Source organism: Xenopus laevis, chromosome 6L (assembly GCF_017654675.1).
Source record: "Xenopus laevis strain J_2021 chromosome 6L, Xenopus_laevis_v10.1, whole genome shotgun sequence".
Classification (NCBI taxonomy): domain Eukaryota; kingdom Metazoa; phylum Chordata; class Amphibia; order Anura; family Pipidae; genus Xenopus; species Xenopus laevis.
This window is the reverse complement of record NC_054381.1, coordinates 51,887,698-51,913,819: the sequence shown is the minus strand read 5'-3', so window position 1 is coordinate 51,913,819 and position 26,122 is coordinate 51,887,698. Positions and strand designations below refer to the sequence as shown.

Sequence of the window (26,122 nt, the reverse complement as noted above, 5' to 3'; positions counted from 1 at the left end):
AGAATAAAATACAATTTCTTTATTATATTTAAATATATTGAATAATTATTACTTTGTTGGCCAGCCTACTAATGCATACTGTAGCCACATAGACGCCACATAAAAAAACAGACCTGTATTAAATTTAAAATGATTTAGTCCTTGGCATCCTGTAATCCTATCAGGTCACAGGATGCCAGATCATTAAAGGGATTATGTCACAGGAAAACGTGTTATTTTTCTAAAATGCATCAATTAATGATGCTGCTTCAGCAGGCTTATGCACTGAAATCCATTTTTCAAAAGAGCAAACAGATTTTTTTATATTTAATTTTGAAATCTGACATGGGGCTAGACATGTTGTTAGTTTCCCAGGTGCCCTCAGTCATGTGACTTGTGCTTTGAAAAGCTTCAGTCACTGCTGCACTGCAAGTTGGAGTGATATCACCACCCTCCCTTTCCACCAAGCAACCCATCAGCACAACCAGTGTCGGACTGGGATGACATCAGAAAACCTAAGACCGTGGGCCCACTTTCCAAACTATTATTCCTCCTCTCCTCTCTCAACCTCTTTATTCTCCTAGTCTTTTATCTCTACATACTATACTCTATTCGTCCATTATTAAGCCTCTTTTTTCCCCATAAAGAAATAGTGAATGACCATGAAATAGGCCAAATGTTTAGCAGCATGAGGGCCACTGACAACTGGGCCCACCGGGAGTTTTCCTGGTATCCCGGTGGGCCAGTCCGACACTGAGCAGAACAATGGGCAGCCATCTTGCGGCTCTTCTGTAATCTGACAACGAGACTGGAGTGGTGGCGCATGCGCAGTTGGAGCAATTTTCCAGTTCGCAACAACTGCACATGCGCCGAAATTGACGGAAATTGCCAAGCGCTGGAAGAAGACACGAAGACCCGGAAGATGGCTGCCATGAACTCCGGTCCCTGAATCTGCCCCGAGGGGTAAGTAAAACGTTAGGGGCATTTGCCCAGAGTAGCAGCTAGGCTGGGGGGAAGAGGGAGGGGGTCTATGTGGGGTAGGGGGGGTAGGGTTTTTTTTAATAAGGGGTTTGTTTCTCCTTTAAAGCCAGCTTCATTTTTTATTTGTGCCAATGACATGCATCAGCATCACCTATACAACATACATAGACCTTAAAGGCTTTATCGGATTAGAGGTAGTTAAGGGAATGGAACACATTGTGGCAGTTATTGTGATATTTCAAATGTCACCGGAAACCCTCTCCCTGTCTTAAGACTGATGGAAGTAGAGAAAAGAGCTGAGGTAGGCCACTGGCAATAAGAGATCATTGACTCGTGCAGTGGTTAAATGCTTTGAATCTCTCCTCCCTTATAGGTTATTGCTTACAATATTTAAACACTACAGTAAAATATTGTAATTGAGTGCAGGATGAGTGATTAGTGCCATAGAAACTGCTTACTCCCTGCCAGTGCAAGTGCATCAGTTCAAACAGAATAGATTCCAATGAAGCATCTGTATTACTCAGCACAGTTTGGTAAGCGGTTCCTTTAATGAATCACATTGCCCGCAGACTCTTTATAGTGCTGTGAGCGCGTTTTGCTAATTAGACCACTAAACGGCATTGGACCATTTCAGTAAAGAAGTTTAAAAGTCTTTAAATCAACACCGGCTCCCTATAAATGCTTCTTTTATCCCAAGCTTTACTTGTCTGGTTTATAGAATTGTTTATCCTAATTGCTACATAACATTTCCAGTAGAAAGAAGCAAATAACTGCAATAAGACATCTCAATCTGCTATTGTCTGGGAGCTGCTCATTTAGCGCCGGCTGCTTTCATAAATTAGAGAGCACGTTTTGAAGGATTTTTATCTAAAGATAAAAAGATATTAGCAACTGCAAGGTGTGGGAAGCATTATTCAGTGATAAGCCACACTGGCGATGGGAAAAGCTTTTACTAATCTACAGGAAAATGTCGAAACAAATGCTAATCTATTACAAATTGTACTTCTGTCAACTGCTAATGCAAGTAAATCTATCCTCTCTGAAAACAACATTATATAACATTTAAAGATATCTATAAACAAATTTGCTAAATTTTCTTTTTCTCTGTCACAGATTTTTTTTGGACTGCAGACTACATTTCAGGATTTATAAAACCCTTAAAATAGGAAATATACAGGTATGTGACCTGTTATCCAGAATGCTCGGAACCTGAGGTTTTCTGGATGAGGGATCTTTGTGTATTTGGATCACCATACTTTGCTAAAAATCATTTCAACATTAAATAGACCAATGGGATTGTTTTGTATCCAATAAGAATTTATTATATCTTAGTTGGTATCAAGGTACTGTTTAATTATTACAGAGAAAAATCTGAATTATTATGGAGTCTATGGGAGATCCTGTAATTTAGAGCTTTTAGGATAATGGGTTTCCATACATGTACCTGTACATGTCAGTAAGGCTGGGCAGAATGTAGCTACTTTTTTGCTGGACAGAACAGAGAGGGGTTTGTGCTCCTTTCTTTATACTATTTAAAGGTACCCATGTCTTATATGTTGTTTTTTTTAAATAAATATTCATAATTATTAAGTTGCAGCATCTTTCCACTAGATGGAGCAAACAGAAGACTAAAACTGCCAAAATATGCAGCCAATTCAAAACTCCCTTTCTGAATTACTGGTTCTTTAAAAAATGTAGCTGCAGCAGTCTGATTAATAACATTGTATGCATGAAGCATTCAAGGCTGTCTCCTGCTACATTGTTTCAAAGCACTGAAAAAACCTAATTGCTATATATATATATATATATATATATATATATATATATATATATATATATATATATATATATATATATATATATATATATCGGAAAGTTGCTTAGAAGTAGGTCTTCTTACATTTAGCAAAATGCTATTTTGGGGTTTACATCCCCTTTAATGACTAGTTAGCCTAATCAAACTTAATATGTAGTGATGTTAATATATATATATATATATATATATATATTTTATATAGAAGGTAAACATAGTGTTTAAGCCTTAATAGAAAAATGAAGCCATTATCAAAAAGGAAAAGTCTTATTATGATAGTATCCCTTTAGCACTATTATATAGGAAATGATCCCTTGAGCTAGTCAGTGTCAGTGAGACTGAAATGGATTCAGCGAAGGCTTTCTTGAGCAGGTCCCCAGGGATCATAATTTCATTCTTGCTTTTCTGTTTGCGGTAATGCTTGTTGGATTTTCAAAGCCGTTTTCTTCACATTGTATGGCAGCTTTCTTCATTCATGGTTTAACTGCAAAATATGTAATTGTTTCGACAGAAATAAAGCAAGTGCTTTTTCAGCTTGCTCAAATGGATTGGCCTAAATGAATAGGCATTTAAATGCATTCCACTGTAGCGGTGGGCTGTAAATCTGGGACATGGCAGCCCTTCTGCATCTCTGCTGTACTAAACATCTCTCCAGTCTTAAAGCTGAGCAGTGTAAAGAGCAGTAAGAGTGGAATATAGATATTAAAGACAGGTAAAGCTCATGCAGTTGCTTCGTCCTATTCAGGGGGTTTTGAATATTAAATAGCAAATAATTCCAGAAAATAATTTCCATTTCTACCTAACCTTTGCCATCCATTCAGTCATCCTCAATAAGCAGCAAGAAAGACACACAACACATTGCACCTTTGCGTCTGCATCTTTATCACTATAATATAAACAATAGATTCCCATTTGTAGAATGTGAGAATTTGTAATTAATTTCCTACTAGGTTTTCTTTCCTTCTGTTATCATTGTCACCTTTTTCCTTTGTCTTTCTGTTTTCTTCTTGTTTTCTCTTACACCTTATTGTTACCTTCATCCATCCCAACTGCTTTTTGTTAGCAGAGAGCTGATCTGAACGGCATGTGCAGCTTCTCGTAAGTGAGGACAGACACACCAACTTCTGTGTGAACAGTAACTTGGTTGCTTTATAGACCTCAGCATAAACTCTTCAGCATGACATGTCTGCAACAGGAACTTTTCATAGAGAGCATACACAGGAAGAGGAAGAAGAAAATCACACAGGGTTACAGGTCAAACATGACATCAAATTGCTAAGCAACAATAGACCCTCCCTGCATTAAATAACATCCACTGGAACAATCTCTGTTTGTTGTTTTACAACACTTTTGTCTACTTCTTTTTACCTATCTCACCTTGCTTCATTTTCAATTTACTGTCTCTAAATGTGGCAGTACCCACTATGTTGTATACTTTTAATTAATAAATGTCCCTTAGTCTGGTTAAGGCACAGTATACAGTCTCTTTGCGGCTCTTCTTCACAGTTGCGGCTGCAGCAGGCACTAAGCATTTTCTGTATGTGCCAAAGCAAAAAGCAACTTTCTTCCAACTTGTGCTTTGTGTCTCCAGCTGCAAGAGAGCTATACTCACATTCTCTTTAAATATACTCGTCATGAGAATACAGGTACGGGATCCATTGTCCGGAAACCCGTTATCCAGAAAGCTCTGAATTACGGAAAGGCCATCTCCCATAGACTCCATTTTATCCAAATAATCCAATTTTTTTTAAATGATTTCCTTTTTTTACTGTAATAATAAAACAGTACCTTGTACTTGATCCAAACTAAGATATAATTAATGCTTATTGGAGGCAAAACCAGCCTATTGGTTTTATGTCATGTTTACAGGATTTTCTACTTAAGGTAGTATTAAGATCCAAATTAGAGAAAGCTCTATTATCCTGAAAACCCCAGATCCTGAGCATTCTGGATACCATGTCCCATACCTGTAATATGTTTTCTTACATATGCTGTACATTGGTAATTCTGTGTAAAGTTGGGCAGTTCAGAATCAATATATACATTTTTTGATTGCATGGGGGAGTGTATTTCTTGGTACACGTTCATGTCTCTCTTTCCTTTCTGGTAGGAATTGTACATATACACTGAAGATCATAGGCACATTGACAGAAATTATATTTCTTTGTGGATGTGCATGATTTATCTATTTGAGTAGATGACTTAAGAAAACTTATGCTGGGTACATACAGACAAATAACTTATCACATCGTAGCCGAACTAACTACCCCCCCCCCAGACTTTGGATATGCTGGCAACTGTAAGGATTGCTCCCTGATTTACATTTTTTTACCTTAAATTGGAGCTTAGATTTTCATTTGTTAGAGTAGCCCCTCTCTTCTCCATCTTAGGCCTTCCTTGATCAAATTTTGATTTCATATTTTACCTACTTTCTAGTAATATGTGAAATATAAGACTTTCAGGGGAAATCTGCAGCTAACAGAAAGGTTTTGGGCCTATGACTATGTTATGTCTGCATCATGCAAAGTTTATACATTCAGCCTGTAGTGGAGATCCAATTTTATTCATAAAAGATATAAAAGATGTATCAAAAGACAGCCCCCTGGGGATGGTGACGTTGATTGTTTACAGGGAGAGCTTTTGGACTTTGAGGAGACGAGATGTTTAAATGGTCATATTCAGTTTAATAGCTGCTAGTATATATGTGAACTGATAGATTTAATTGTATTCGTGTATAAGTGTAGATTTAGAGTGTACTAGTAGACATTTAGAGAAACAACAATTAAGGGGCCCCCTTTTAAACATAGTATTTGTTAAGGTACCTTTAGGGTATCTAATAAGATTTATGGTACTATTACCTTGCACCTGGGCATTTATTAAAGACAGTGTGCTATCCATTGGAACGCTGTCTTCTTTAAATTGGCCATAGACTAGCAGATTACTATCTTTGAGTCCCCAGTGCTCCAGAGGGATGTGGCTGGGCGGTATGCCACCCCTATATTTTTGCCGCCCTAAGCCCAGGACTTTGTGGCCTCGCAACAAATCCTGGCCTACCTATTAGTTGTAAAGAAACGCATTGCAGAACCTTTACTTGAAACATTTGGTTAAGATATCCATCCTACCCCTTAGCTTAAAGAAACAGTAACACCAAAAAATGTAAGTTTTCCAAAGTAATTAAAATATAGAGGCACATTTATCATGGGTCAAATTTTGAATTCATGTGAGTTTAACTCCCTTAAATTTGAATGAATTCGAAATTTGACGTGGGGACATTTATTAAAAAAATCTGGGCCTACCTATCAGCTGTAAAGAAATGCATTGCAGAACCTTTACTTGAAACATTTGGCATAGATATCTATCCTACCCCTTAGCTTAAATGAACAGTAACACCAAAAAAAAGAAAGTTTTCCAAAATAATTAAAATATAGAGGCATGTTGGTCAAATTTTGAATTCATGCGAGCTTATTGCCCTTAAATTTGAATGAACTCGAAATTCGACATGGGGACATTTGTTAAAAAAATCTAATTTTTTTAAACTCCGACTAATTTAAACGACCGGAAAACTCTCAGAAAAAAATGTCACCAAATTATTCCTGGACCTCTCCCATTGACTTAAACAGTAATTCAGCAGGTTTTAGGTGGCGAATAGTCGAATTTGAATTCTGAAAGGGCCAGAGTATGATAAATCTCAAAAATTAAAGTCGAATTTTGACCATAATTTTTTTTTTTCGAAAATTCTGATTTTCAGTTAGACCCTTAATAAATTTGCCCCATAATGTATTGTTCCCTGCAAAGTGGTGTGTTTGCTTTAGAAAGGCTATTATAGTTTATATAAACCAGGTGCTGTGTAGCCATGGGGCAGCCATTCAAGGCTCAGGTTATTTAGCAGATAACAGATGTACTTTGTAGAATCCCATTGTATTGTATTACAGAGCTTATCGGTTATCTGTTTTGTAACCTGTGCCTTTTCTCCTTTTTCAGCTTAAAATGCTGCCCCCATGGCCACATAGAAGCTTGTTAATATAAACTATAGTAGTCTTTCTAAAGCAAACACACCAGTTTTACCTATACAGGGCAACAGTACATTATATTTGAATAATTTTAAAATGCTTTCATGTTATGGTGATACTGTTCCTTTAAGTAATTGCTCCAGTCTTATATGTTTTCTCTATAGCTCGACCTCCACCATGCCACCCATTCATACTTTCTATATGCAGCATCACAGACCTCTCCAATCAGATCTGTTCTTGTTCACATATAGGGGTGTTGTAAGGAACAATAAATCACCTTCTTTTATACCTCCCCTCACTCCCATCACTTCACTTAGGAACAGAGGGCCCAGAGCAGCTCTGGTACTTTATCATCATACGCACAGACCTCTAAAGTGTGAGCTGTCATGGTCAGGGCCCTCTAACCTCATGTCTCAATATATATGATCATGCCACTGTTTGTAATTTTTTTGTTTCCATCATACTGTTTATGTAACCCCCAACACATTGTACAGGTATGCAAAATATATTGGTGCTTTATTAATAAATGGGCAAACATTCTTGCTATGTAAATATACAGAATGCAGAAATGTGATGCTGCAATCACTTAATTACAGTTCAGGTTCCAGCAAAGAAAAATTAATGTAAAACTGAAAAGACACTACCCCCAACCCCATCCATTTGCGATCAAAAATACCAGCAGTTCCCTAGTACATAAAGATCTCATTCATGCAGATGCAAAACTAAATTGAAAACTGGAAAGCAGAGCGCCAATATAAGAGGCAAATTAATACTTGTTTGCAGAGACCTCTGAGTTCAATCCTGAAGGCAAGTACCCACTGATTATATTTTAGAGGTGCATAAATCAAGTGATACTGCAGTAGCGATTAGCGTTCACACATGCTGCTTAGGATGCAAAGCATTGTTCTATTGTATGCTGTAGTGGCAAGCTGTCCTGTCAAGTAGAGGTGCAAGGGCACTTAAAGCCTTCTGGAGCTGCCAGGAATCTGCAGCCCACTAAGAGTGAAGCTTTTTGTTCAGTACAAGGAGAAAAACCGCATTGCTTTCTCATTATGAAGATTCTCTCTGCAGGCGATCATAGCAAGGAGCTGTTTCTTAATGTGCTCTTATAATAATGAGGTCGAAAATCACAACCGTCCTTTCATCATCATCACTTGCAGCTCTTCCTTGTGCCATTTCTTGGCTGAAGATGAATCACATTGCTTTTATGCGCACAAGATGAAAGTAGATGGGTGCAGGACATTGACGGCTCCCGGAGTTCACTAATGGCTTGTTTTTGTCTTATTGTTAGGCACTCCTGCTATGTATCTTGGACTTACAATAGTATCAGTCTCCTGAGTTTTAGAGTTGGCTATTGTGTTTGTTTATTATTGTTTAGTAATTCATGATTCTAAAGAAGGGTTCTAAAACTTGAGAAGATTCAGGGGTCATTTACAAAGATCCAGGGGAGAAGGGCAAGAGCACTAGGACCAAGTTGCACCCCTTAGTGGGCCTTTAAAAAGAACTTCTGTCCCTGGGTCTGCCTGCTCTTTGCACCTGGTGCTAAAAACTGGCTTTAGTTGTGGGTGGTATTTGTCATTACTCTGAATGCACTCATCTCCTGCCCCCATGAGTACAGCTCTGCCAAATGCAGGCAGCACTGTATTTATTGGGGTGACAGCAGGCATCTGTGCTCTGAAACAGATTGCAGAGAAAACAGGAAAGCATTGTGCTAAGTGTCAGATTGTACCCACTTTTGCACACTGCCATTCCAATTGTCAATGACTCTATTATATTTCTTTTTGATATAACCACCACTAGAAACCAACTTCAGCCTCTGGGTCCTGGACCATTGTAATATGTTGTGCTCCTGTGCAATGTTCTTGCACACAAATTATCTTCTGTATTTAAATCTAATTAATTAAATGCTGTATGTGTGCATTCACAATATTCTTTACCCTCCACATTTTATGTATGCTCGTGTCATAGCTCTGCTGCCCAACTGGCCCTTCTGTCTAGATTGTTTTGTCCAAAACTGCTAATACAAATTGATTGCAACTTGCTGCTACATGACAGCAAACAAGGGAACCTTATATAAATCTGACCAATGATGGGAGATTCAAATAGCTGTCAGACTCCTTTATTTACTGTCAGATAACAGAACTTTGTGACCTCTCTGTAGCAGTGGGTCAGACCAGAATAACCCGTAGAGAGTACAGAATGGCATATCAATTAGTACCTAAAGAAAAACAAGAATCAGATAAACAGAGAACAAAAACTGATAAAAAAAGAGCACAATACAGGAGAGCATGGAAAGAAAGTAGTGGAGGGCACAATAGAAAAATAAGGGTAAACAGGAGGCATAAAGGGTACACTTATATAACAGTGTAACAAACTATATCCTACAGCACTTTAATACCCCTCCGAATTGTGTCTGTATGTTACCCTCCCATTTAGACTGTAAGCCCAACAGGGTAGGGTCCTCTTGTTTGTTTCCTTGACACTGAACACTTAATCTGTATTGTAATTATATTTTATATTTATATGAGTTGTATTTCTAAAACCTATTGTTACTTTTTAATTCAATGACCCCTTGTTTGTCACTACTAATTTATTGTTTTGCTGTACAGTGCTTTGCCCACAAGGAGCTCTATACAAATAAAAATATAAATACATACAAACATACATACATACAAAGACGGAAACAGCAACAAATAATGGGGGAAAAGTAGAGAAGGGATAAAGAATTGAAAGAAAAAGTTAAGTTTGTAGCAAAATGATGAACCAGGAGAATGGCTTATATCCATAGAACCAGATAGTGTAACAGGAATTGTAAGAAAGGGTGCTTCAGATACAAAAAAGGGAGTCAGAAGGAGAAAACTAAAGATGCAGAGGGAAAGGAAAGGGAAAGAAGGCAAAATAAGAGGAGACAGTTAAGAGGACTGAAAAAAAAACCCTGAATAAAGAAGAAAAAAATGTTAAAGAAGCACAAGCAAGGAGAAAAGGGAGGAACATGAGAAAAATAAGGAAAGCAGAAGAGAAAGACAATAAAGCGTAAAATTCTAACTGTGTCTACACAGTAATGGAGGGAGACTGCTCTACCTATACACACACATATATTCACATGCACACAAGCAGAAGTGTTAACAGGATTGTTCACCTTCCACAGGCACGTTTCAGGGGCTGCTGCCGCCTGAGGCAGCAGCCCCAATGCCGCCCCTCCTCCTGCTCCGCTCTTCTTACTACCAGCGTCGGAGCGGGCGGAGGAGGGGCCGCATCGCTAGTGCAGTGAGCGCTATTGCGCTCGCTGCGCTAGAAGAGCCGAATTTCCGTTTTAAAAAACGGAAATTCGGCTCTTAAAGTCACCAGAGGCGGCTTTTTGCCGCCCCTGGTAACTGGCCGCTCCGTGCCGCCTGAGGCAAGATTCTCACCTTGCCTCATGGCCGGAGCGGCCCTGACCTTCCAAACTCTTTTTTTAAGATTATTCACCAGAAATAACGACTTTTTTAAATTTTTAACTTGTTTTCTACCATTTTCCTAAAATTAAAGATTAATGTTTGTGTCTCTGGTGTTTCAGTTTTTTTTTCAGTAATTCAGGCACAGATTCTGAACTGTTAGGGCAAGGCCAGACGTGGTGTTTTTGCAGCGTTTTTACGTTGCGTTTTTAAAAAAGAACAGCCAGGCGTAAATACGCCACTGAAACCACATGCGACCGTCAACATCCGTTTTTCATGCTTTTTTCAGCACATAGGATTCTTTTCCCAACATGCACTTCTCATTGTTCTCATTGAATTTGGACTCCATATTTAAAATACGTTGTGTATTTACGTAAAGTGTGGTTTCAAACGTGCAGATCCCATAGAGTCTATTTATTTGGTAGTTTCTTGACGTATTGGCGTTTCTGCTAAAAAACGCCAATACTGGCGTCCTGTGACGGATTTCAGCTTGCAAGCGCCCTGTGTGAATTGCCATAGTGTGTTTTCCATTAGTTTCAGTGGTAGCGCAGTTTATGCGTATTTACGCCTGGCTGTTCTTTTTTAAAATCACAACGTAAAAACCCCGCAAAAACACCACGTCTGGCCTTGCCCTTACAATTTGCTACATTAGTTTATACATTTCTCAGCAGGATCTGAGCAATAGTAGCATATTTTGTATCAATTATAACAGCTGTTGACATTTATATAAACTTTAATTATATAGGGAGTGAGACAATTTTTTGTTGTTTTTAAGTTATTTTGCTTTTTTTCAGCAGCTCTCCAGTTTGCTATTTCAGCAATCTGATCCAAATTACCCTAGCAACCATGCCTTCATTTGAATGAGATACTGGAATATGAATAGGAGAGGCCTGATTAGAAAGATGAGTAATAAAAAGTTGCAATACCAATAATAACTTTCTAGCCTTACAGAGCATTTGGTTTTAATATGTGCTCATGTGGAAGTTGGAAATAGTAAGAACAAAAATAAGAAGCTGTCAAAAAGAAAAAATGAAGGCCAATTTAAAAGTTGCGTAGAACTAGCCATTCTATAACATACTAAAAGTTAACTTAGGTGAACAACCCCTTTAATGAGCAGCTTACTTTAGGATTATTGGGCTTCATTTATTTATTTTATAGTTCATCTAAGCAGGGACAAGATAAGAAATGCATCAACTAATGTATCAATTTAGAACAGTTTACAGAGTCTGTGATCCACCCCCCAGAGCTGCTTCCAAAAGACACAAGAATGTGAAAAATCAAACTTTAACCTTCAATTTTAGAAACACTGTCACAAATAGAAATTACAAAGTAACTGAAAAAAGTAATTTTCTGGTGAACAATCTGAAAACAACGGAACTGAAAAAAGGGTTTGAAAATGAACAAGCCCTTTAATATAAGTAGTAGTAGGCACAGTAGCTCAGCCGCAACTCAGCGGTTTTAAAAAATATTTGGGAACCATAAGGAATCTTACTAAGCACGCAGTGGGTCTGAGGATCAGGGGGAAAGGATCGGATGTTTAATTTTGGGTGGGGGAACCTATCCTCAGAACGTCCTGTTAAGCGGTTCTGTCAGTGAGATGTGTCGCGTTTGTAGTGTCTAGGGAATAGGCCACAACTCATTAGGTGCCTCTGAGAGGACACAGTGTCAGTTAAATATTTTGCGCACATCATACTGTACAGTGGCTGGCACATTACGCTTTTCTACTCAAGGGGCACCTCCCCACAACCCCCAATCCCCACTTACCTTCGCACAGTCGTTTTTGGAGATCACTGCAACAGTGCCAATTTATCCTTAACGTACTCCCATACTACTAATCAGCCAGTATAGGGAAACGGGTGCTGGAAGATCTATAGGGAACAGTTTAAAGGAACACATTTACTGTTACCCCTTGTCTACACCCAATCTAGATCCTATTTCCACCCTGAATTTTACTTGTTTTTAGTGGTTTTAACAATCAACTTCTTCTCTATCAATGAATTTTTAGTTTAAGAAATAAAAGTTACTTTTTATCTTGTCTCCTTAATTAGTCCAAGCCGCAGGTTCAAGTATATTCCCATGTTCACAACCAAGCACCAAGCACTTTAAATATTTATCCACTATGAACTGTTTAATTAATGCACTTTAATTAATTTCTATTGTCAATCACAGAAGCACAACACGAATTTAATAATTTATTTATTTATTTCAACACTAGCTGATCGTTTCAGGCAGGCAGACACATTGTTTGACACAGGGGTAATTCGGGATGGTGCGACGTTATATACTCCGCTTTCTGTCTCTCCTTTGAGCACCAAACTAAATGTTTATATGGGAGTGGTCAGCACATCCAAGTCAAGCTGCTTTCAAACTCTCGGTGTGAGGGGCAACCCTTAAAAAGAAAAACAACAGGTTAGAAGGTGCGGCTACCATCTATAGTATTCTCCTTTAATATAAGTCCCTCAGCAGCAATTTTTTAAAGCTAATCAATACAGGTGTGAGATCTCTTATTCAGAAACCTAATTATGGAAAGGCCTTTATTTCTCAATGGCAACAGGATGATAACTGCACTGTTTTGGGTGGATTTCAAACCGTCTCTCAATGATTCCCTTTTTTTGTTAAACAGTGCATGTATGGGATCCATTATCTGGAAACCCATTATCCAGAAATTTTATAATTACAGGAAGGCCTTGAATAGAGTCCATTTTAAGCAAAGTCTAATTTTCAGACATTATTTCCTTTATCTCTTTAATAATAACACAGTACTTTGTACTTGATGGTAGCTAAGCTGCATGAATCCATATTGGAGGCAAAACAATCCCATTGGGTTTATTTAATATTTAAATAATTTTTAACAGACTTAAGGAATAGAGATCCAAATGATGGTAATATGCCTTATCCAGAAAACTCCAGGTCCTCAGCATTCCAGATTATAGATCCCATATCTGTGCCTTGTACTTGATCCCGTATTTGTTCTATTGTGTTACATTAATGCTTAAAGGAAAACCATACCCCCCAAACAATGTAGGTCTCTATAAAAAGATATTGCATAAAACAGATCATATGTAAAATCCTGCTTCATGTAAATAAACCATTTTCATAATAATATACTTTTCTAGTAGTATGTGCCATTGAGTAATGATAAATAGAAAATTGCCATTTTAAAAAATAAGGGCCGCCCCCTGGGATCGTAGGATTCACTGTACTCACAAAACATACCAACAAACCATACATGTAAGGTCACATGAGCCAATTAACAGACAGAGTTGTGTCTTTTGCTTCCACACTTCTTCCTGTTACAGTTAGAGTTGTAGTATTTCTGGTCAGGTGATCTCTGAGGCAGCACACAGACCATCACAAAATGGTGGTTCAAGGTAAGAGATGTAAAAGGGCAATATTTACTTAAATATATATTCCAGTTTGGTAAGATTCTTTAATATGCCACTTAATATGATATGAACTATCTGTTGCTTAAGTGTTCATTTTAGGGTATAGTTTTCCTTTAAATGTGTTTTAGTAGCTTTAAAGTGTGTTAATCTAAATTACATAAAATAAACTTTTATCTGGAGAACCCAAGGTCCCAGACATTCTGAATACTTCTGGATAATAATCCTGGATAATAGGCCCATACGTGTAGTAAATTTAGGAAGTTTATAAGAAGCTGGGGCCACAGAAATTGCTCCTCATTGCACTCGACTTGCCAACAGTGCCTGCCATATATTTCCCACAGCGTCATAGGGTGAAAATTTTGTATCCTTGTACCAGAAGGTCTACTCCAGTAGTTGCTGATACTTCATGCAAGCAACCATTTACATCTCCTGACATTTGAAATATGAAATAGGTACCATTTTTCTGCACGGGGGTCAGTATTATAGTACAGTTTGGAATAACTGGAACTGGAGCTACAAACATCTGCTTCTCATGCAGATGGACAGATGTATTTATATATGTAGTTAAATGACCACAGCAGAGTAAATGTGGTCAGCACAAATAATCTTTTTATATACTGTACTGGCCCGATTGCTGCAGACTTCAAATCTATAGGAACTGCAGCCTTATTTTGTGCTTCCATAGTAAGACCTCAGAAAATGAGCAGAATTGGTTGAAATGATAATATTCACTTTAAGCTCAGGCTGCAGATCAATAATGCCCGAACACGTTGCTTCAAAATGTGACAAGTCTGTCTGACAAATTGGTTAAAAGCTACGGCGGCATAAGCACAGATAATGGGCATATCTTCATGTTGCCATAGTAAAAGCAACATCGCTAATTTGAGAAAGATCACAAAAAGATTTGTAAATGTCAGATGAGTAGGCTCATATATATAACCTCAAGTAATTGTGCTTGCAAAAATAACTGGCTGTGTGCAGTGCCAGAATTGTCTGAAAATGTGGCTGAAGTTAAACTATACATTTAAGATGTAGAAAAAATAAATCTGCTACCACTGTCACACTGGGTGACTTCACAGCAGTCTTTAAATGTCAAAGACAATCTCCTGATGTGTGGCCAATTGCTCCCTGTTGGGCAAGACACACAAGCACATGTCAGCCTTGACACTCACGTGTGAATGCCAACCCTGGTAACTATATGTGTGTGGGTTTAATTGTTACACTTCATAGAAAAAGTTAGCAATAAGAAATCTCTGTTAATGAAGGCATTCAGTATTTCCATTTCATTTATATATTATTAAGCAATCCTTCTTTCTCTGCAATATTTACCCATTTTGGAATTCACGCATAGTTGAAAATCGTTGTATTTTGTTGATTGATAACAATTTATCACTATGGAGAAGAAAAAAAAAAACTGGTTCACTATTTTTATATGTTCCATCCTCCTTCGTTTTTCGTCTTTAGTATTCCCTGCTACTCACAGCACCACGTCCAGGCTTCTTTGTCCCCACTAGTATTCCGTGCCAAAAGGTGGACACAATTGTCAGCCATAGATTCTAAAAGGTAAGACACTGGCTGTCAGCTTATAGTTCTATAGATTTGTTTCCCCTTTGATCTACATATAGAGCCACATTTATCAAAGGTCGCATTTTGAATTTATGTGAGTTTTTTAAAACTCCATTAAATTCGAAAGAATTGGGGAAATTTATTAAAAAAAAGAATTTTTTAAACTCGGACAAATTTTAACGACCCGAAAACTCAAATCGAATTAGGTTTGAATTCTATCAAACTCAATTCGAGTTTTTTCTCAAAAAAAACTTTGATGTCAGGAAGGCTGCAAACATCTCCAAATTGATCTCTGGACCTCTCCCATTGATTCAAACAGTAATTAGGCGGTGAATAGTCGAATTCAAATTCTTAAAGGGCCATAGAACGATAAATTTCGAAAATCAAATTCACATTTTTTTAAAAACTTGAATCGAGTTTGGATAATTCCCTAGTTGTATTTGACCATAAAAAAAATTCAAAAATCTGAATTTTCAATTCAACCCGTAATAAATCTGCCTCCAAGTGATGACATGTGGCATCGCCTGATAGATAGACCTATAGTCATGAGCTTCATTGTTTGGTAGACAGACCAATAACACATTGAAATAAAGAATCAAACAAAAAAGTGATCCCTTGTTAAATAAATTTATCCTGCGGTAGAAGCGGAGGTCTGACCTTAGTCAGTGCAAGTTAATGATTTGAAAGAGAAAAAAGTACCCCACTAGCTTCAAACTCGCTCAGCAGTCTCTAGTAGTTGAAACTACCTAATTAAAGTCTCAGTTGCATGCAATTTTACTAATTACTTTATATGAATCCCAAAAAAAGTGCTTGTGCTAAGATAAGACTGATTAAAATCCAATGATTATGAATTCATTAAATAATTGTGATACAGTTCATCTTGTTATATATTCAGGGGTTAAGAAAATTAGGTACACATATACCCTTAGCTGTAGCAAATTCTTATTCCACGGTAGTGTATATCCTTTTACTACAGGATATATAATAGTTAATAGTAACCCCCACCAATCACTTTGAGTTAAAAAACTTTAAAGTGCTTAATAATTAATGAAAAATAATTTCATCCGGACTGACCAAAAATTCATAAAATTAAAAGTGCTCAATAGTGCTTAGCAATAAATTAAAGTTGAGAAAATTGATTAAATAGAGACCGCAATAAATGGGATAAATATTAAAAAACACACAATGCTCAGGTTCAGAAGATAAGTCAGAAATGGAAAAGAGGAGGAGGTGGAGTTGTCCCAAATCTACTACCTAATTGTTTCTATCCCTGGGACACCACAAAGTCAAAGAAGGCAGAGTACCCGGGACTGTGGTCTCAAATTTTAATCTAGTCCTAGACTGGAAAAATTCTATATAGGCCTAAAAAACCACAAATCCACGGGCTCTTGTGAGCTTTAGTATCAGATAGATTAAGCAAAGAACCGAGCACTGGTTGAGGTTTGCAACCTCCCCACCCCCTCCACTACTTTGAAAACCCAATTGACTTTAAATAAATAGTTTAAAGTTAAAAAGGACTCAGAACGCCGACGCGCGTTTCGCAATACTGGCTTTGTCAAGGCGTAATGAGAAAGCTCCCCTGCCGTCGGGTTTAAAACACTTCCGTATGGTGCGTCACTATGAGGAGTTATCGCGAGACTTTGCCTGTCCTCGCCCACATACGTCTTAGCTTGTGCGCGTCGTCCTGGCAACCAAACAGCTTCACGCTATTATCCGACACGAAGAATCTATGACGGTGCAACTGCCCTCTGACACTTCTCCATACGTTTTATTAATACGGTCATGATTCTTAAACAGTTGGGGAACTTTCTACATGAAATTGATCGATTAATTTAACCATCAACAGATTTTTACTGTATATATATATAATTAATTAAAAGGACATATTTATTAATTATTTATTAAAACATGAATTAAAAATATGTTTTGTATTTTTATTTATTTATACATGTATAAATATAAATAAATATATATAATAATATAAATGTATATATAATATAAATGTATAAATAAATAAAAATACAAAACATATTTTTAATTCATGTTTTAATAAATAATTAATAAATATGTATATATAATATAAATGTATAAATAAATAAAAATACAAAACATATTTTTAATTCATGTTTTAATAAATAATTAATAAATATGTCCTTTTAATTAATTATATATATACAGTAAAAATCTGTTGATGGTTAAATTAATCGATCAATTTCATGTAGAAAGTTCCCCAACTGTTTAAGAATCATGACCGTATTAATAAAACGTATGGAGAAGTGTCAGAGGGCAGTTGCACCGTCATAGATTCTTCGTGTCGGATAATAGCGTGAAGCTGTTTGGTTGCCAGGACGACGCGCACAAGCTAAGACGTATGTGGGCGAGGACAGGCAAAGTCTCGCGATAACTCCTCATAGTGACGCACCATACGGAAGTGTTTTAAACCCGACGGCAGGGGAGCTTTCTCATTACGCCTTGACAAAGCCAGTATTGCGAAACGCGCGTCGGCGTTCTGAGTCCTTTTTAACTTTAAACTATTTATTTAAAGTCAATTGGGTTTTCAAAGTAGTGGAGGGGGTGGGGAGGTTGCAAACCTCAACCAGTGCTCGGTTCTTTGCTTAATCTATCTGATACTAAAGCTCACAAGAGCCCGTGGATTTGTGGTTTTTTTAGGCCTATATAGAATTTTTCCAGTCTAGGACTAGATTAAAATTTGAGACCACAGTCCCGGGTACTCTGCCTTCTTTGACTTTGTGGTGTCCCAGGGATAGAAACAATTAGGTAGTAGATTTGGGACAACTCCACCTCCTCCTCTTTTCCATTTCTGACTTATCTTCTGAACCTGAGCATTGTGTGTTTTTTAATATTTATCCCATTTATTGCGGTCTCTATTTAATCAATTTTCTCAACTTTAATTTATTGCTAAGCACTATTGAGCACTTTTAATTTTATGAATTTTTGGTCAGTCCGGATGAAATTATTTTTCATTAATTATTAAGCACTTGCACTTTAAAGTTTTTTAACTCAAAGTGATTGGTGGGGGTTACTATTAACTATTATATATCCTGTAGTAAAAGGATATACACTACCGTGGAATAAGAATTTGCTACAGCTAAGGGTATATGTGTACCTAATTTTCTTAACCCCTGAATATATAACAAGATGAACTGTATCACAATTATTTAATGAATTCATAATCATTGGATTTTAATCAGTCTTATCTTAGCACAAGCACTTTTTTTGGGATTCATATAAAGTAATTAGTAAAATTGCATGCAACTGAGACTTTAATTAGGTAGTTTCAACTACTAGAGACTGCTGAGCGAGTGGGGTACCGTATATACTCGAGTATAAGCCGACCCGAGTATAAGCCGAGGTAACTACTTTTACCTACAAAAACTGGGAAACCTGATTGACTCGAGTATAAGCCTAGTGTGCTTTCAGCTGAAAGAGACTGGCTTCCATTTCCTTTTACAAATAAGATAATAAATCAATGAAAAGATACTTTGATTCACTATCTAGAACAGGATAGGACTGATTGCAGCCCAAGATTGTGCAGAATAGTTTCAGCAGACCACTCTCCTACACATGTATGCATTGACAAACAGCTGATACCCTAACTGGCCAAAGAATGTTTTACCAAGTGGTTCCTTCCCTTTTCGAGTCTATTAGATAGGGAATTTTAAGTGTAACAACAATGCACTGGTGAATAGGCTGGGTCTAAATAGCATGCACATCAATCATATGATAAATGGCTTCAATAACGGGACGAGAGAGAGAGAGGCCGGCATCCAGCAGTATATTATTGTAACTGTGCAACGAACCTTTCAAGTGCGTCGGCAGAGAGAGAGACCGGCATCCCGAGTATATTACCGTAACTGTGCAACGAACCGGCAGCACTTTCTAGACAATGCGCTGGACGTCGGATGCGGGAGGCTGCTGATCATACTCGCGAGGCCAGCGCGGGGACAGGTGATCTTTTCCTTCATGATAGCCTGGCCACCCAGGTCCCTTCAGCTAGGCAAGCCCTGTACCGGACCCCTAAAACCAGCCAGTTTTCCGGCTAATCCGGCCCTGGCTGCAACCCAATTACAGGAGAGGTTGAGTAGGAGGGGCTATCGGAAGCATGTAATGCAGGGAAAATGGCTGCCGGCTGAACTAACCAATACAGCCAGGAACGAGGCAGCTGTGTGGGGCACAGGAAGATTTCTTCAGCGCAATTGATGCGGTTTGAGTGAGTGACTCGAGTATAAGCCGAGGTAGACTTTTTCAGCACATTTTGGGTGCTGAAAAACTCGGCTTATACTCGAGTATATACGGTACTTTTTTCTCTTTCAAAACATTGACATAAAGAACACCATTTGGAAAAGATATATCTATTAAGGTTTCATTTATCCAGGTCATTATATACAGTATCTAATGGAGATACATCTAAAGCAACTAGAATTACTAGTGTTCTTGAAAACATTCCCTACTTGGATGAATGGTGAAACATTTTCGAGAAAGTCCAGTTGCTTTAGACTGACTGCTCATGCATGCAAAGACAATAGTCATGAACCTATTGTGAAAATAGTCGATGAAACACCTCTACTATTGTTCTCATGAGCAGGCTGTGCACGAACATATTGTTTGTTTTAGAAAACCCCGCCATCATTTTCAAGCCAATCATTGAAACAACATATCCCAAAAATTATCCAAAACCTGGTATCTGATGTTTAAAGCATCTTGCGTGCTTCAGGATTGCATCTCCGTCTAACCGTGTGTTCCTAACCAAGATGTTAATGTGTTCTGGCTGCTGCTTTGGCTTATAAAGAATTCTTTACAATGAGGTTATAAAAGTATTACTGAGTTGATCCAATAAAATATACTACATACCTGCAAGGTCCTATAACCTTTTTTCATTTCATTTTATTTATCAGACCTTAAAGGGATACTGTCATGGGAAAAAAATTTTTTTTTCAAAATGAATCAGTTAATAGTGCTGCTCCAGCAGAATTCTGCACTGAAATCCATTTCTCAAAAGAGCAAACAGATTTTTTTATATTCAATTTTGAAATCTGACATGGGGCTAGACATTTTGTCAATTTCCCAGCTGCCCCAAGTCATGTGACTTGTGCTCTGATAAACTTCAATCACTCTTTACTGCTGTACTGCAAGTTGGAGTGATATCACCCCCTCCCTTTCCCCCCCCCCCAGCAGCCTAATAACAGAACAATGGGAAGGTAACCAGATAGCAGCTCCCTAACACAAGATAACAGCTGCCTGGTAGATCTAAGAACAACACTCAATAGTAAAAACCCATGTCCCACTGGGACACATTCAGTTACATTGAGAAGGAAAAACAGCAGCCTGCCAAAAACCATTTCTCTCCTGAAGTGCAGGCACAAGTCACATGACATGGGGCAGCTGGGAAATTGACAAAATGTCTAGCCCCATGTCAGATTTCAAAATTGAATATAAAAAAATCTGTTTGCTCTTTTGAGAAATGGATTTCAGTGCAGAATTCTGCTGGAGCAGCACTATTAACTGATTCATTTTGAAAAATTTTTTTTTTCCCATGACAGTATCCCTTTAATAGGCTCTCACACTCTATGGGGGTTAAATGTCAGAATCTGAAAATCTGGCATCTCAAACCCGTCAAGGGGAGAAGTCCCAATGATTTTTTGATGAGCTCTGGGTTTCGTGCAAAAAAAAAAAAAAATCGTGAAAATCGCATGGAGAAATCCAAAAAATTGTGAAAATCTGATTTTTTTCCCTGCAAAGCAAATTTTCGGGAAAATGTAATAATAAATAAGCGTAAAAAACCGAGCGGATTTGATCAGAGTTTTATAGCAGAAAATATTGAGATAAATTTGGACTTTGATAAATAACCGCCTATGGGTGGCTTTGCTATAGCAGGATTTCTTCCCACTGTGTTAAAGAATTTAGAGCATATTTGTTTCCTGCAGTTTCTGACTCTTTACAGGTTCTTCTCTGTAACAACTCCTGTAGCATTTGAGAGAGTTCAATCATTTCCGATGCAGGTGGCTTCTCCAATTAAAATGTTCTTCTTTGGTTGCCTTCCTATCAATGTGTTGGACTCTGAAGGGACAACAGAACCTCAAGCCCAGCATATTTTCTATGACAGCTTAAACTGTCCCATCTTCCACCACTGGCATTGTATCCTGTGTGTGATCTACAGAACATTGCAAAAGAACACTTCTCACATTATAATTTTCTGTCATCATCTTATGTCTAACGGCACATATCATGTCTCTATTAGAGTAATCGTTTGGTCAATTGTCTCCTCGCCGTTTGATAAATACGTCTCATAAGATCTTTTTGCCATATTAATATTAACTGGAAACACAGAAGAAAAAAATGTAGATTTAATTTTCATCCTGATAAGGTGCTTGCCCTTCAGCAAGTGGAGGAAAAATAATTATATGAAGTAGATATCGTTTATGAGTTATAAGATAAATGTCTTAGTCCAATTATGTTCTTATCCTATTTAGCTGAATTGCCAGCTGAAATACTACACAAGTCATTGTTTTGTTCTTTTACCCTGCGCACTTTTATATATGAATTTTTTATATATTTTTTTCATTTCCTTTGCTGCTTAATCCCATAATCAGTAATGTTCAGGTGTTCAAGATGGGCAATGCGTGATATTGATTTATTTGCACTTCAGGCAGATTTTTATTTTTAGAAAACCATTCTTTCTAGTGTTTTTATCTTTATTTCATTACTCTGTGTTATAATTTCTTACATCTGTGTTCTCATGCAGGAATAAGCCCCAAAATATATCCCCAGAACCAAATAAATTGTGTATGTATGAAACTCTCTGAATGTCCTTATAAATTAATAATCACAATTGCAAAAATGTTTCTTTACAAAGAGCAAGCTGTAGTTATAAAAGAGTGTATTTTTATTTATGCCATACTAATCATAGGAGTGTTGGGAGAGAACGTTGTTGAGTAATACCTCAATATAAACTGGTGATAACTGCACAACCACCACCCCACTGGAAACCACTGCTTTATAGTAAACCATTAAGTAAGTTCCAAATAATAAACTAAACTCGACTACTTCTTGGTATAAGTCTTAATACTTTTTTCGGAGATTGGGGGTGGGGATCCCTGGGGTGGGGTTTACAAATGTTCCATCATTTGTCTTATACATGGATATTTTCTTTTAAAGGGGCCTGTTGTGCCCTTTCAATGGTGGGTTTTCAATGGGTGTGAAATAAAGTCTAATAAATATGGACTGTATGGTTTCTGCAACTTCTAAGCTACAACTTTCAGCAGGCAAGTGTTGCATGGTACCAGCTGGACAGTCATAGGTTGAATCTCACTGACACTGGATAGGGGCAAATGAATTCAAGCAGGGAGTAGTAATCTTTTTTGAGCAATATTTAAAGGGATACTGTCATGGGAAAACATGTTTTTTTTCAAAACGCATCAATTAATAGTGCTACTCCAGCAGAATTCTGCACTGAAATCCATTTTTCAAAAGATCAAAGATTTTTTTATATTCAATTTTGAAATCTGACATGGGGCTAGACATATTGTCAGTCCTATCTGCCCCAGTCATATGACTTGTGCTCTGATAAACTTCAGTCACTCTTTACTGCTGTACTGCAAATTGGATTGATATCACCCCCTCCCTTTCCCCCCAGCAGCCCATCAGCAGAACAATGGGAAGGTAACCATATAGCAGCTCCCTAACACAAGATAATAGCTGCCTGGTAGATCTAAGAACAACACTCAGTAGTAAAAGCCAAGTCCCACTGAGACAGATTCAGTTACATTAAGTAGGAGAAATAACAGCCTGCCAGAAAGTAGTTCCATCCTAAAGTGCAGATACAAGTCACATGACTGGGGCAGCTGGGAAACTGACAATATGTCTAGCCACATGTCAGATTTCAAAACTAAATATAAAAAAAAATCTGTTTGATCTTTTGAGAATTGGATTTCAGTGCAGAAGTCTGCTGGAGCAGCACTATTAACTGACGCATTTTGAAAAAAAACATGTTTTCCCATGACAGTATCCCTTTAAAAAGAAGAAAAAAGGACAGGTACAATGTGAAAGCAGTATTGGAAAAAAAAGTCTCAGAGGCTGCAGACACCTCTGATTTTCTCCATTAGGAAATATTGATTTTCACAGAACACTGCCAAGTCTGTGTCGAGACAGCGTGATTAGGAAAGGAGAAGTTAGTGAAGATTGTCCTAAACAGGATTCCATCAAGGCACTGACAGCTCTGTCAACTAGGAAGGCCTGACATGAGTGGCATAATAGGATTTTATCCTCAGTATCAATGAATACAGATGTAATGATATCTGGATGTATAAATACAAGTTACATTGGAAGTTTATAGCACATAATTGTTCTTTTAATATCTTTTTGAAAATTGAATCATAAAATAAGATTCATCCCCAGTTTTAGCAGAAGCCGCTGATGTCGTTCTATTTGATATGGTTATTATCTAAGTGCTTTTTGCTGAGATTTTATATAAAAAAAAATATAGCTTGAAACACAGATTGCATATTGTTATACAGTATTGACTTTTTTCAGCTCAAGCATGTCAAGCTTTTGGCCAGGCTTCCCCTTATATAATAACAAGGTAACTATTATAGAAAAACATGGATATATTAGCAGTTCAGCTATAGTTTCAACAATACATAGGGCATCAAGTACTTTTTTACCCAAAAAAATTTGACTTTGAACCTGGGTTTCAAATGTATCTTATAGGGCAAATAGACTTTCTCCCTAAATGACACCCTCACTGGCATTCAGATTGAGCCCCCCTGGTATTGCTTCAGGTCCCCCTTAGGGGACGATCCCAATAATTTTGTGAACCACTGCCCCTTTGGGATTAGTGTGATGTATGATTTGTGCATGTTCAAATTAATTTCTACAAACACAACACAATGGATATATCTAATCATATTACCATTCCTGGCTAGATCTGGGTGGATGCTCAGAGGCACATTCATCAAAGGTCAAATTTCGATTTCATGTGAGTTTTTAATTACTCTCCTAAACTCCCATAAATTCTAAATTCGTCCAATTGAAATGTTATAATAAAATCACTTTTTTTTAAACTCGGATGAAGGGAATCGACCCGAAAACTCGAATCCATTTCAAATCGAATTTGGTTCGAATTTTAAAAACTCGATTCAAGTGTTTTTCTCTGTAAAAAAACCCTCGAATGTCAGGAAGTCTGCAAATTGATCCATGGACCTCTCCCATTGTGAATAGTTGAATTTGAGTTCTTAAAGGGCCAGAGTATTATAAATTTCAAAAATCAAATTCAAATTTTTTTTAAAAAAAATTAGAATCGAATTTGAATAACTCCCTAGATGAATTTGACAGTTTGACCATTTAAAAAATCGAAAATTCGAATTCCAAATTTTTAATTTGACCCATGATAAATCTGCCCCTCAGTGTATGTTCTTGAAATGGCTTTGTTGGCTTGCTGGATCAGTTGTGATCGTGGATCAGTTCTTTCCATCCCTTCTTAGAGGCTGCTCACTATCTGTGCTTTCCAGTTTTCCACACTGCTGCCTTGAAGCATACCATCTTTTACCATTTAGTTTACAGCTACTTTGACCCATTTGAATGTCCTTCTATAAATCTGCCAGTTTTTTGTAGCAAATGGGATTTTGGCTTGACTCCTATGGCACCAGCTGCCACTGCTCTGGCTTTGCTATGTATTGGGAAAGGGACTTGTCCGAGACTGACATTAAATGGCTTATACTTTCATCTAAAATCCTTATTTTCTTGTGGACTAGATTCTAGGATTAGTGGCCAGCACATCTTCCAACCAGGCCATCTATGTGTTTATATTTCTAAAATATTTGTTTTTGGAGTGTACATTTATTGATGGATTAAACATGAAAACCCCTAAAATTGAGGATTCTTTTTTTTGGTGTCCCCAAAGCATAGCATTTTTACTCCATTTTTAGAATGTATCTGAAATTTTATTAGTTCGGTTTACATTTCAGCTATAGTGACGGTTTACGGGATCCAAATTTTCATGAGCAGTGCTCAGTGATTGTGCCAGCATATGTATGGTTACTGACTGTGTTTTTTATTTAATCCATATAGGTCATGGCTCAAGTGGAAGGACAACAAAAAAATCTGGTGCATGCTATTGAATCCCTTTCAGGCTCTGGCCCCCTGTCTGCCTTGGACCAGGACTTGCTCCTGCTAAAAGCTACCTCCGCTGCCACCCTTAGCTGCCTTGGAGAATGTCTCCATTTACTACAGCAAAGTGTATATCAAAGTGGGCAAAACAACAAGAACATATCTACAGGTTAGAGCAGATTATGATTGCTGTATACATATCTGTATAGTTGAATAAAATATGCCTATTTTAGTACAGGTATGGGACCTATTATCCATAATGCTCAGGACCTGGGTTATTCCGGATACCATATCTTTCATTAATTTGGGTCTACATACCTTAAATCTGCTAGAAAATCATGTAAACATTAAATTAACCCAATAGGCTGGGTTTGCTTCCTATAAGGATTAATTATATCTTCGCTTGGATCAAGTACAATGTACTGTTTAATTATAACAGAGAAAACATTTTTAAAATTTGGATTATATGAATAAAATGGAGTCTATGGGAGATAGCCATGCCATAATTCAGAGCTTTCTGGGTTCCGGATAATGGAACCCATGCCTGTATATGTAGTATATATATATAAATATCTTCCTTGGAGTGCTGTCAACTCACCTTGGTATCTATTTATATTCGGACTGGCACCCAGGTTCTATTTTTGGCTAATGGTGTGCGCTCTGCCTGCATGTATATATATATTAGTATTTTTTATATTTTAATTATTGTTACTAGTTTTAACTCTTTTGGAGAACACGGTTTATTTCATTATAGATTTGTGTATATAGAATGAGCTATGGTGAATTTAAAAGGCAACATAAGCCTCAGAAAATAATGTTGCTTAAAGG

General features: G+C 37.4%; 1 protein-coding gene across 1 annotated transcript in view; it reads left to right on the top strand.

The window, feature by feature from the left end:
* osbpl10.L (oxysterol binding protein like 10 L homeolog) overlaps positions 1-26,122 on the top strand; it is a 193,081-nt gene that overhangs the window by 117,543 nt on the left and 49,416 nt on the right. The window contains exon 5 of the mRNA XM_018267474.2: positions 25,256-25,463. Coding sequence (XP_018122963.1) covers positions 25,256-25,463 — 208 coding nt within the window. The remainder of the gene's footprint in view (positions 1-25,255; positions 25,464-26,122) is intronic.